Raw genomic sequence first — 13,856 nt, 5'->3', positions numbered from 1 at the left:
GTGAGAAGGCTTGCGAGGATGCTGGAAAACCCCGATCAGCCTTTGAACCTGGAGCAGGCTGCCTTCCTGAGGCCACCAGGAGTCCGGGAAGAAGTTCCAAGATGTATGGCAGATGGCTGTCACCTGTGTCTGAATGTCCCATGTATGGGTGGGCAAAGAGAGCTAGGGTCTGGATGTAGGCTGGAGCAGGACTGACTGTAGGTGCTGGAGTGTAGACTGGGGAAGAAGCAGAGGCTCACATAGGAGACTGGGCCAGTATTCTTGGCAGAGACAGACTGGAAAAGGCTGCAGTTCTGTGTTGGAGCCATGGCATGTCAGGCTCACAACCATCAACTTCTTGGCAGCCTCTGCTGGGTACATTTCTATATCCCTGAATGTGATGCTTATTGGATGGATGACACCATAGATTCATGGGTGAATAAATCTTTGAGAACCATGAAAATTCCACTCTCCTCAGTCATCGTGGAAGGCTTGTGTGAGGAAGGGAAAGGGATTGGGTTTGGTGTATACAGGGTTGCACTCTGACCCACTGACTCCTTGTCCCTTCTTTCTCCAGAGGCTCCTGCCAAGCCTGAGGAGGCAGAGGCCGAGCCCTTCACGGACTCCTCCCTGTTTGCACACTGGGGTCAGGAGCTCAGCCCCGAAGGCCGGCGTGTGGCCCTGAAGCAGTTCCAGTACTACGGCTACAACGCCTACCTCAGTGACCGGCTACCCCTCGACCGGCCCCTGCCAGACCTCAGACCCAGTGGGTGAGCAGTCAGTGGCCAGGCTCTTGTTTATGTGGGCGTGGGTCCTCACGATGCTGGGAACAGAGCGAGAACTGGGAGGGGGCCCTGCATTTCCCCTCTGCTGAATAGGGGGACAACTTCCTTCCATTAGAGATTTTGGGGATTAATAATCCAAATTATCCCTTAAGGGCACCAGAGCCATCTAGCAGACCCACTAATCTGTCATTTTAAACCAATTAGCTCTAACTTTTTTCCCCTTAAATTAGTTTTTTTTTTTTTTAATATATCAGTCTTCCAGGGTGAACAAGTCATTACACCCAGCAGAGAGGTCTGTCTTGGCTTTTCATTTTGTTAAACAAGGATATTTCTTTAAGGTTCAGGCAGTCTTTATTATCCATAATTATTAAAACTTCGCATGCACCACAGTTAGGAAATCTCATTAACTTTTGTGAGCTCCCCAAACCTTCCTCCTCCCCTTCCTCTTCCTCATTTTTAAATGTTCCTTAAAGGTACAAACCAGAGTGAGATTCTCTTTGGGATTTTCTGGAAAGATCTTGTAGCTGAGCTTAGAAGTTATGGCTTCTTAAAGGGGCAATTCTCAACCTATGGGTTGTGACACCTTTAGTGATTAAATGACCCTTTCTCAGGGGTTGCCTAAGACCATTGGAAAACACAGGTATTTACATTATGATTTGAAACAGTAGCAAGATTAGTTATGAAGTAACAACAAAAGTAATTTTATGATTGGGAGTCACCACAACATGAGGAACTGCATTAAGGGGTCTCAGCATTAGAAAGGTTGAGAATCACTGTCTTAGACAGAGGACTTAAGCTCAGCTTTATCAACATTCACTGAGCACTTACTGAATACTGTATAATCAAGTATAGTTGTCTCTGGCCTGAGGAGAAGATGGCTGGGCTATAGTCATCTAAGAACTGGGGACCTACCAAGAAGAAGTTTGTGTGTGTGTGTGTGTGTGTGTGTGTGCACTTAAAGATGGTTTGTGAAGTTGTGTGTGTGTGTATGTGTGTGTGTGCACATGCATGCACATGTGCATACATAATAATGTATATATGGGTAGATAGGGAGGTCATAGGTCAACCTTAGATATCGTTCCTTGAGTTCTTCCTTCATTATGTTTTTGAGGCAGGGGCACAGCCTTGCCTATGGGCTAGGAGGCAAGGGTAACCAGCTAGCAAGCCCCAGGAATCCTCCTGCCTCTGTTACATTGGCTCTGAGAATACACATGTCCCATGCTCTGCCTGGCTTCAGTATATGGAAGCTGGAGATCAAACATGGATGCTCACATTTATGGCAAACCCCTTATTGACTGTGCCATCTCCTCTGCCCTCATGATCTTATCATGTAATTTACAGCAATGAAGGGAGAGAACATGGCCAAAAAGGCCTGGAGGCCAGCCTCCACAGAGCCTGCCTTCCAGAGAGTAAGCTAGGAAAAAAACGCAGCTGTTTCATGGTGACATGCCCTATGGATAACAGTAAGAAGAGGGACAGGGAGAGGGGGACTCTACTCTGAGCCAAGTAAATCAAGGGGCAAGAATGAACCCTGGGCTCCCAGAGATGGATAACTACTCCAACTGAACTTTGACCCACATCTGGGTGCCACATCCTGGCTACAATTCATCCCTCAGCTATGTTTAGTTTGATTAAACATAGTATAGTGCTTTTCAGAGCTGGCCCACAATCCCAAACATTCTCCTGAGAGAAACACTATTCTTTTTTTTTAATTTTTTAAAATTATATATTTTCTTCATTTATATTTCAAATGCTATCCCAAAAGTCCCCCATACCCTCCCCCTACTCTCCCCCCCTCACTCCCATTTCTTGGCCCTGGAATTCCCCTGTACTGAGGCATATAAAGTTTGCAAGACCAAGGGGTCTCTCTTCCCAATGATGGTCGAGTAGGTCTGCTACATATGCAGCTAGAAACACGAGCTCCGGGGGGTACTGGTTAGTTCATATTGTTGTTCCACCTATAGGGTTGCAGATTCCTTTAGCTCCTTGGGTATTTTCTCTAGCTCCTTCATTGGGGGCCCTGTGTTCCATCCAATAGCTGACTGTGAGCATCCACTTCTGTGTTTGCCAGGCACTGGCATAGCCTCACAACAAACAGCTATATTAGGGTCCTTTCAGCAAAATCTTGCTGCTGTATGCAATGGTGTCAGCGTTTGGAAGCTGATTATGGGATGGATCCCTGGATGTGGCAGTCTCTAGATGGTCCATCCTTTCATCTCAGCTCCAAAGTTTGTCTCTGTAACTCCTTCCATGGGTGTTTTGTTCCCAATTCCCATAAGAAGGGCACATGCTCCACTATGTTTGTAGCAGCCTTATTTATAATAGCCAGAAGCTGGAAAGAACCCAGATGTCCCTCAACAGAGGAATAGATACAGAAAATGTGGTACATTTACACAATGGAGTACTACTCAGCTATTAAAAAGAATGAATTTATGAAATTCCTAGGCAAATGGATGGGCATGGAGGGTATCATCCTGAGTGAGGTAACCCAATCACAAAAAAACTCACATGCTATGTACTCACTGATACGTGGATATTAGCCCAGAAACTTATAATACCCAAGATACAAGATACAATTTGCAAAACACATGAAACTCAAGAAGACCGAAGACCAAAGAAACATTATTCATGCTGTCCTTTCTAGAGGGATTTGCCAGAGGAGGTCTATAGGGGACCCTGGATGAGCAGCATCCTACAGTTTCTCCAGGACATCATCACAAGAAAAGGCTCATACCTCTCCACTGGGCTGTACAGTTTGTGGACCTCACACACCTTCCATGGAAGATAAGATCATCCAGAAAAGCCAAGTCACCAACAGAGGCATTGAGCATTGGTCTTCTATCTTCAGAGAGGGCTCTTTGCAGGTGCATTTAGCACGGGAGGCTTCTTATGCACATGAACTTGACTGGCTTTCACTCATGCCAGACCTATGGCCAAGACAGACAGTTATTGGTGGACCACTTTGTGCAAGGAGAGCTTAAGGAGAATAAGGCTGCCAGAGATTGGTGCTTTCTGTAACACGTTCAGAAAGCATCCTTCCAGCAGTTCCATTCTCTATCAGTCTACACTGTCAAGCATCTGTAGTACATCACACTCATTTGTAGGTAATTGTTTGGTGATGATTACATGAGATCTGGACTCCTACAACCCCTTTGCTGGAGGAAGCTTGGTTACCGAGTATCCATGGCAGAGAGGAGGGAACTGAGGCACAGAGAGACTGCATGAGTTGCCCAACATCCTCCTTAGAGTCAGAGCTGAAGTGGGAAGCTGAGCAATCTGGCAATAGAAATTGACCAGGTAACTGCTGTGCTCTACTGCTGTAAGGTGACAATTGTTGTGGGGCTAGAAGGACAGCCTTCCACAGCATTAAATGTTGGCTGACCAGTTTTAGAGAGAGCAAGGTCTGCATCTACATTTTGGAAAAACTGAGTGAAAAGCAACCCATTACCAATGCTCAGAGTGATTCATTGGCTACAGCACCTGTCTCCAAAGAGACTTCCTGTGTGGTATGCATTCCTGGCCCTGCCTCTCCCTTGCATTGCCTCCAGCTGGTCCCTAGGGGATAAAAGATGTAATCCAACCCTTGTTGTCTGCCTGTGCTCAGAACAAAGTACAATCAAAATGAGAGTCTATTTAGTTGGTCCCTGGGTTTCACGAATTTCTTCATTCAACGAACATTTATTGAGCATGGAGTTTCTACCAAACACTAGAATAGCAGAAGACGGGCCAACCTCCTGGAGCACTCTGAAGGGGGAGTCCAGACAAGAGCCAGTACAGGGTAGAGTGGTTTGCTGGAGCACTTGCTGAGGATTTCCTAGTGCCCTTGGGGAAGAGCCATTCTGATGGCTTCTTGGATAGCCCATGGAAGCCTTGCCTTCTCTGGCCTCTATGGCAAGAAGGTGGCCTGGCAGGTGGTACCTCCAGGGAGATTCCCTTTACTATCTCTGATGTTTCCTGGAAGGAAGGAAAGACAAAAACACAAAAAAGGGCAGAGGTTTCCTCTGCCTCCTCTGCCGAGAGAGACTTTCTTTCCCAGTATCTGCACAGGAAATCAAACTCTCGGGGAGCATAGCAGGCCAGCGGGCCACTAAAGGAGACAGCACATTACTAAAGGGTATCATCACTCAATCATGTGTGAGGCTTGAGGTCTGGGCAATGGCTTCCTTACTCCCTCTCTGGGTTGGAAAGAGCTGTTGGCTCAGGAGGGAAGACACCTCATTTCTGATTAGCTGGTTTCTCATTGGCATTGACTGACGTAACAGATGTGAGGTCTTCAATATGGGCCTTCTTCTGTCTCTAATGTCTAAACTCTTCATTTTTTTTGCCACTGAACCCCAAAATAGGCAGGGACAAAAAAATAAAAAGTCAAACCAGAGGAACACATATGTATCAAAAGTCTTCACCCTGCACATTGGATGTCTGTGCATTTGATTAGACATGAGTCAAATAGCAGCATATCAAAAACTGAAGTTGAGAAGAGATCAAGGAATCCTTTGTTCCTGGGGAAGAAAAAGATAGAGAGATGAGGTTGGGGAAGGTTACTGAAAAACAATGAGTATGGCAGTGTTTCGGAAGGAGAGCCATGAAGAGTTGAGGCAGTGGCCACTTGAGGACAGTGAGGGCAGTGGAATTCCTGCCCTTGCCTCCCTGTGCTGCAGAAACAGACTCTCTGCATTTCTTCCTCACTCACTGTTTGTTATTTCCAAACAGTGGCCATAGAGGAATCTAAGGGCAAGTGCCTGCCCTAAGGTGTGCTGTGGAAATGAGTAAAAGGCTTACAGCACCAAGCCTGCCAGTTGCCAAGACAACCAATTCTATAGCCTGCCTCCAAGGTAGCTCAGGGAAGAGCACTGGGCAGTGGCTACTTCCTGACTCTTGCTGGCAGATCTTCATACATTTCTGAGTCTTTTACCTCCAAGTGCCCTCTATGGGACTATGTACCTCCATCCCAGGGACTAGGGTACTCTGGATTTTGGGTTGACAGTTATGTTAGGCACTGGGGTTGGGACATCAGAAGTTGGTCTTTAGAGGACTGAACTATTTTCTACAACCCTGAATGAAAGCAACTGAGACAGATTCACATTCGAACCTCAGAAGCCCAAGTCTAGAGCAAGAAAGAGTAGGGATGGAATGGGTTGGTAGCAGAGAAGGAATCAAGTAACAGGACCCTGTAGAGCATGCAATCCTAAGGGAGGAGGGGACTACAATCAGCAAACTGGGGTATGACAGCTGGACAGTTGGGCAGTACTGTTGGTGTTGCTGCCCTTGAGCTGATGAACTGCAGATAGCACCTTGCTGTGTGCTGGGGCCACATGTATGCTCTCTGTACAGCTTGATTCTCATGACACTTTCAAGCAGTTGTTACCATTTTATGTGGGAGAATGCTAAGCCTTACTAGGCTAAGAAATCTGTATGGGTTAGGTAAAGACTAAGTTGGTACAGTGTATGAGGACCTGAATCCTATTCCCCAGTAACTACATCAAAAAATCTGCTATGGTGGTGTGTGTTTCCAATCATAACACTGGGGAGGTAGAGACAGGTGGATTCTTGAGGGTTGCTGGTAAACCTCCTAGAACACGTGGTGAATTCCATGTAGAAGAAGTGAGAGACCCTGTGTCATTTTTAACAGCCAACTTGACCCAACCTAGAATTACCTGGGAAGAGAGTTTCACTTGAGGAATTAATTATGTAGGACAAGTCGGTCCATGGTGAATTTGTCTTGATTGTTAACTTATGAAGGAAGACATATCAAGTAGCAAGTCCATTGTGGGAAGCTTCATTCCTTAGGCACAGAGTCCTAAACTCTATGAAACAGGAGAAATCATGATGAAAGCAAAAAAAAAAAATAAGTGTAGACTATTTTCTATTCCCTCTTGTCTGGTGATGTGATGTGATGAGCTGCTTGCATTTCTGCCTTGAGCTCCCTGAAATGATGGTCTGTAACTTGGAATCATAAGCTAAGTAAACCCCTTTGCTCCCCTTTGGCTGCTTATCATCAGTATACTTTGTCGCAGCAACGGAAATGCAATTAGAATAGCCTGTCTCACAAAAACAAGATTGATAAGGACTGAATTCTCCCCTACCCCGATGACCTCTGATCACCATGTGCATGTGTACACACTAGTATCTGTATGCAAACACACACATGCACACAAACACACACACACACACAAATGCATGCATATGCACACATACATGAGGAACCTGCTTAAGTTCTTACAGGTACTCTGTGGCAGAGGTAGTGTCTTTATGGGTTCTCAGGACTTCAGGACATGGCCTCATCCCTACTCCTGCCCTGCCCAGGGGAGCTTGTCTGACTTGGGGTCTTGTCTTTGGAGAAGCAGAGGTCTGTGAAATACAGTTGCAGCCAGAAGCAACCACAGACCAAGAGGTGAAATAAAGACTCTTTGGAAGGATTATGCTGTCCATGTTGGAAATGCTCATAGGACAAATATGGTTGGAAAGATGGCTCTCTGACTGAAGCACTCTGGGAACATACTTCTCTCTCTCCCTAATGTTAAGCTCATTGTGGGCCAAGAATATGATGACTTGATCTTGAAGAAGCAGTAATCTCAAGATAATATGCAATGTGGTACAATAGGAAGGGGACAATGTTGTTCTCCTTTGCTCTTAGACCTTATCTGCAGAAATAGATTGCAAAGGAACACAGGGGCTACCCTGGGAGAGACACTGTGCTATGTGAAAGGTAATGCTTCTGTATAGGTTATAGATTAGTAGTTAGCCTTGCTTCTTTGGACTCCAAAGCCAGGACTCTTGGCTGAAAGTTGATTTGAACTCCAGTAAGCTCCTGTAGCCTCTCTGCTTTTATTTACAGATTGAAATCTGCTCACTCAGAGAGCTCAAGACAAAGACTGAAATATATCTGGGGTCTGGAGCACACTTCCAGGCATGCAGTTGCTGTTGTTGTCTGGGTTTGTGGTTTATGAATTGACTTAGAGGGAGGGGCAGAAAAGAAGCAGTATGGTCTTAACTTGACCACCTGGAGGACCATGTGGACAGAGGGATACAGGGTAAAGCAATGTTCTGGCAGCAGATGAGAGAAGAGCTGGATAGGTACTCTGGAAAACATCACACTGCAGCCCCTAGGAAAGACTTCTTCCACATCCCCAGAGACCAGAAGATCAAAGGTTGATCCCAAACTGGACTTGGCTGGGCAGTAAAGGTCTTATTGTTCTTAGCAACTGGCCTTCCATGACATATCTAGGGACCCTGCCTTCCTTTGTAGATTCAGGGATCTTCCTTTTCCCACAGATCTAGTGCTACCCCTTCTATTCCAGCAAATAGATTTTTGTGACACCTCTTCTACTATCTCCAAAAGATCTAGGTGACTTCCTTCCCCTGTCCCTGAAGATGAAGAAGACCCATCTTGCCCTGCCCCAGCAGATCTAGAGGACAATCATTTTCCTACCCCTAGCAGAACAAAGGGGGATACTTTGTCTTACCCAAGTAGGTTTAGAGAATCTTCATTCCCTACCCTCAACAGATCTAGAGTTCCCACTTTTCCCCACCTTGACATTTCTATTCTACCTTGCATTCCTTGGCCCTAGTTGCCACAGATCTGGCCTCCTCACCTGCACACCTACCAATCAGAGTCACTGAATGTAACTGTTCCACTAGAGCCTGCAGGGTTTTGATGTCTGAGCAACTGTACATTTAGGATCCATTTTCTCCAGATGCCTTATTCTCCAGATCGCTCAGATATTCGGGGAACAGTTGAGCTTCCTGTTTCCCTGGTATTGTTTACACTCTAACTGATGGCTCTCTTGTTTATCTCCCCTTATCTGCCTGGCAGATCCTTTGTCTACATTGATAAGATCACCAGAAAGGATGTTCACTAAACTTCTGCCTCTGGAAGAAGCTGAGTGTTGATGATCATGTGTGCCCGGCAACTCACTCCACAGGAGTTCCTGGCCTACATTCTGTTTCTAGAGCAGTCCTGGGCCACTCCTCTCATTGTACAGATGGATGACACTCCAGAGTTTCAGATAACATTGTCTTGTCCACATCTGGGCCAGTGTCTGAAACCCTGTCTATGCTAAGTACTTGACCCTGGCTCCATCATCCTCTTGTTGCAGAATAGAATTTTGTTGCTGTCAAGCAGGAAGGATTATGCAAGCCGACTCCATGCTGGTCCTGTCTTAATGGAGTTTCCACCATACAATACTCATGGCCATATGTGTTCTTCTGCTCATGAATTTGAGTTTTCCTTCAGGATTCTGTCACCAGGCACTGTGCTTTCTGAGAATTGCCCTGCTGCACATTGAATCAGGTGCTGTGAATTCCCAATGTACAGTTAAGTCCCGACTTTGTGCAGCTTACATCTGAGAATGTGTCACAATTACATAGAGATGTGCATTACAGTAGCATACAGTGGCATGAAAGGAAACAAGCAAACAACAACAAATGAAAACAAAGCCTAGGGCATCATGGTACCAGAATGATTTTAACCAGGAATTGGAGTAAGCCCTTCTGTGGGAGGGTATGGGGGGTGGTTTCTTTGCAGGTGGTGAAGACACATGCATTTATGCTCAGAAGCCAACAAAAGGCTGTGGAGGTGGGGATACCCTGTATAGCTCTAGGATGCAACCTCTTTGTTCCATTTCTATTACATCTTTCCCAGTGATTCATTTCCACGTCAGCAGTTGCTCAGTGTTGATGTTCTGTATCCTGCCCTGGACTTCTGCTGCTGCTCCCTTAGAGAATTCACATTCAGAGTTCCTGCAAGAAAGCCCATAATCGGCTTCCTGATCTTTCAATATCATCAAATCTGACTAGGTACTCCCATTGTATAGTTATTAACATTTCCTCCAAATTGAAACCTTCCCTTCTGGATGGCAGGGAGAAGCTCTCCCAACTCACTAGCGTCCCAGGAAGCTTAGAAAGGTGCAAGAGTCACAAAGCTCCTCTCCAAGGTCAGATGAGCAGTGGCCAGTTGGGAGGGAGGGGCTCTCTTTGGTAATGCTGCCTGAAAGTTGTCCTCACCCGTGTGGAATGGTCTTTGGGTCACTCAAGCTGCTTTTGAGTCACCCACACTCATGCAAGTAGTCCCAAGAAATTCTCTGGTTCACCAAAATAGACTGGAGCAGATTCCCACCCCCCGACCCCCACCATGGTCTGTTGTTGGCACCCTATGTTCTTTACATTCTCCCAGGAAAAGTCATAAAATAGGCCCACAAGACTGCTTTATAGGTTAAAAATGGGCCTATTGATCACTATGTGAAGCTTAGGAATCAGCCACCGCCACTGCGCCGCCCCCCCTCAGTTACAGACCAAATGATAATGTGGAAAGGACAACAGAAGACACTGTAACCTTTATACAGATGTCCCTGGGACTGCTTATCTCAAAGGCAGTATTGTAACTGGGAGATAATCTCTAGCTTCCATGCCCAGAAATCTTTAACACACTGCCCCACACCTTCCAGTCATAAAATCCCCTCTGTAGTTCTTATGCAGAATTGGCAGCTTAGGAGCCTGGCCTCCCAGCAGGCTTTCATGATACCAGTACCACAATACCACTGTCTCCGTGGACATACTTGCAGAGACATAGGAAGAAAGGTGGGCATCGTCATGTGGCAGGCGTTAGCAGCCAGAGGAGCCTGGGCTTAATTAAGCCCTGGAGGATAACTTCCCACCTCAACTACATTTCCTTCATCTACATTGGGGATAAAGACACTGACTGCTACTGATAGTTGTTAGGAGTGATAACATGGTAGAAAAGAACCTTATGGCATGATGAAATGCTCATTAATGCTGTTGCTTTCAGGGATTCTCTATACTGGGGAGAAGTGGTGAAAAGTGTGGGAATCCCCAAGCTCTGAAGGTTGTAACAATGTATGTGCTAGCCAGAGGGAGGGACAGTCTCCACTTTTCTTGTGTCAGTGAGAATCCTCACATTACCGAATCCTTGGGTCTCTGTGAGTCCAATCTCCTGGGAGCCAACAGATGTGTTGATATAATTTGGAAATCCTGGAAGCTAGAAGTATGCCAAAGTGAGGTCACAGAAACACCATGAATGCTATGTGGGTACACAGAGATTGGTGGCGGTATAAAGACACCAGTACCCTCTAGGACCAAAAGTAGCCATGGAGAGCCAACAGGTGTCTTGAGGTCTATGAACTCTCCCTGGGTTTATGTTCCAGGTGGCTAACAACTCACCTCAACGTCATATTCTGATTATAGCTCAGAGGGGATGGTCTCTGGGAGAAGTTTAGGAGTAGTGGCCAGGACAACCAGCCAGGGAGTGGTAACTCCAGAGTGTCATCTTCTCACTTAGGACCCTTTGCTGCACTCCCAGAACTCTGGCACAGAAGCCCTGTCCCCAAAGTTCATTGGCAGTCTCCTTTGATCTCATTCTGGAAATGGTGTGCCATCCTCCTTCCTGGAAGGTCAGACTGCCCCATGAGTCATCTTATGGACAATGATCTTGCCCATTTGCTGAGATCAAAGAAAAGGCTGAGGCTACCAATCCAACATAGGTTTGCCCAGCTTCAGGAACAAGGACTGATTTCCACATTCGATGCCCAAGAGCTGGACATGGTCTCACACAGGAGTCTACTGCTTCTATTCCTCTTATAGATAATGACACTCAAATTCTTTTTTAGAATTTTGTAGAAATTTGTCTCAAAACAATCTTGGTATAAATCTTCAGAGAAGCTCCCTAAGTTGTCTTGTCTCTTGTCCTGCATCTCTTTTTGTGTGCAGAGATCAATAGAGTGGAGTTTATCGGGACCATCAATTCAGCTTATTAGACAGTCCCAACACTCCCCCTCTACTATACCTTGTTTTTATCTCTAGTGGGGAACAGCTTGACATTGAGCAAGAGTGAAAATCAACAGGTAACTTTTATGGCTTAATTTTACAGGGAAAGTACCTCTTCCAAAGACAAGTCAGGGCTGGGTGTTGCACAGTTAAGCGTCCTTTAAAAAGGACACGTTAATGACATTCATGTGGTGTCTTTGCATTGCAATCCTCATGTTCTTCACCACAGCACTGAATGGGGTGGGGGAAAAGAGACAGCTACCGGGGGTGGGAGGGTGGGGGGTGGGCGTGGGGGAGTGACTCTGAGCTATAGTTTCTGTATAGCATGCTCTCAGAGGTCCATGTGTTGAAGGTTTGATGACCATCTTATGGTGCTATTAGAAAGCAGTAAAGCCCTCAGGGTAGGACCTAGCAGAAGGAAGTTAGGTTATTGGTACTGACTCATGCCTTAGGGTTTTATTGCTGTGAAGAGACACCGTTACCAAGGTGACTCTTATAAAGGACAACATTTAATTGGGTCTGGCTTCCAGTTTCAGAGGATCAGTCCATTATCATTATGGCATGAAACATGGCAGCAGGCAGGCAGACATAGTGTTGGAAGAGCCAAGAGTTCTTTCTATATCTTGATCTGCAGGCAGCAAGAGTAGGTTCTCTTCCACACTGGGTGGAGTCTGAGCCAAGGGGCCTCAAAGTCCATCCTCACAATGACACACTTCCTTTAACAAGGCCACACCTCCTTCATTAATGCCACACCTTCGAATAGTGCCACTTCCCATGGGCCAAGCATATTCAAATCACGCTTCCTGTCCACAATGAGATGAAATGCTTTCCTCTATTGGTCTTCTCTATGTACACTGCTGTGAAGAGAGGGGCTAAATGACTAAAGGCTGAACTCTTGGGAACCATGAAGCAAAATACACTTTTCCTCCCTTCACCTTGACTTCCCGCAGGTGTTTGGAACAGCAGTGGCAAGCTGACCAACCCTCTGGGGAAACATCCTACCTGGGAAGATGTGGACAAGAGGATATGGTCACTTCATCATAGAGGACCAAGGTGCTAGATGCACTCATTACCTTTACATACCTGTGACCAAACGACCTAAGAAAAACTACCCAGGAGAAGAGAGGATTTGTTTTGACTTCTTATTTCAGAGAGTTCGGCCCATAGTCATGACAACTGGACTGTGGGGAGGAAGCCACTTTCATCTCACGATAGACAGGAAGCAGAGTGTAAGGAAGGCATTTAGGATTGAATATAACCTTGAAAGTCAGTGCCCTGCCAACCAGGGACCAAACAGTCAATGCATGAACTTGTAGGGGGCACTTCAGTCAACCCATCAGACTGGATCATCTCAGCAGTGTGCACACGAGAGCAAAGTCTACAGGGTGACTGCTGGGCTCACAGGAGAAGTCGGCTGGAGTCTAGGACAGACACCCAGAGCTTATACCCATTTAGTCCACAGTCAAGTAACAGTGTGACTCCTAGGTAAGAATTTGCATCATGGACTTAATAAGACAGTCCAATTAGAGTACAGGATGGCCCAAACTGTACAAATTAGCTGGTACTGACAGTGATTCGGCCAGTGCAAGGCCAATTAGGTCAACTCATCTCCGCATCTTATATCATCATCCTCTGTGATATTTCTTAAAAGTGCGTTTCTACTGCATGGTCCCAGCAGCAGCCATCTAGTCTGGCAACCTGAAATGCCAACGAGGGCTGTGACCAGCAGATAGGACTATATATTTTGACTGATGCACACTTTCTTGTCTCTTTTTGTTTCCTTCCTTCAGCAGTGAAAGCTCTGCTTCAATATTGGTAGAGTGACTGGAACCATGACTATGTGTATGTGATGGGGAGTGGGTTTGGGGACAGTTGGAAAGGAAACTTTGTCAACAAATCAGCAGAATGTCTTTTCATTGCCAGGCACTGGGCTAGATAGTGGTGTGAGGCTGTGAGCAAGGCCATTCTCAGCCATCAGGAAACTCATGGTTCAGGGACAGGGTGGCCAGGCATTTCACCCCGTGTGAAGTAGTCATTGTTCTAAAGTTGAGAAAATTCCAGGCAAACCACCTGGCCTCATTGCTATAGTGGCAAGGGATGTCCTTGAAATGGTTGGTGGTGACAAGACACTGCTTGGGAGGGAACCACAGCGTGCAGATAATTTCTTCAGCCAAGTGTCCTCAGCACACTGTATGTATGATGAAAGAGCCTTAAGTTTGTTCAGTAAAAGACCTCTGGGTGATCTAGTCATACGAGAGAGTGGGGAGAGAGAGAGAGAGAGAGAGAGAGAGAGAGAGAGAGAGAGAGAGAGAG

General features: G+C 46.1%; 1 protein-coding gene across 1 annotated transcript in view; it reads left to right on the top strand.

Annotated features, from left to right (window-relative positions):
- The window catches only part of Galnt18 (polypeptide N-acetylgalactosaminyltransferase 18), a 311,123-nt gene that overhangs the window by 163,769 nt on the left and 133,498 nt on the right, over positions 1-13,856 (top strand). The window contains exon 2 of the mRNA XM_021167493.2: positions 557-749. Within this exon, the coding sequence (XP_021023152.1) occupies positions 557-749 (193 nt within the window). The remainder of the gene's footprint in view (positions 1-556; positions 750-13,856) is intronic.

This window comes from Mus caroli, chromosome 7 (genome assembly GCF_900094665.2).
Source record: "Mus caroli chromosome 7, CAROLI_EIJ_v1.1, whole genome shotgun sequence".
Taxonomy (NCBI): Eukaryota; Metazoa; Chordata; class Mammalia; order Rodentia; family Muridae; genus Mus; species Mus caroli.
Note: the sequence above shows the minus strand (reverse complement) of the source record. Positions and strands in the feature narration are given on the sequence as shown.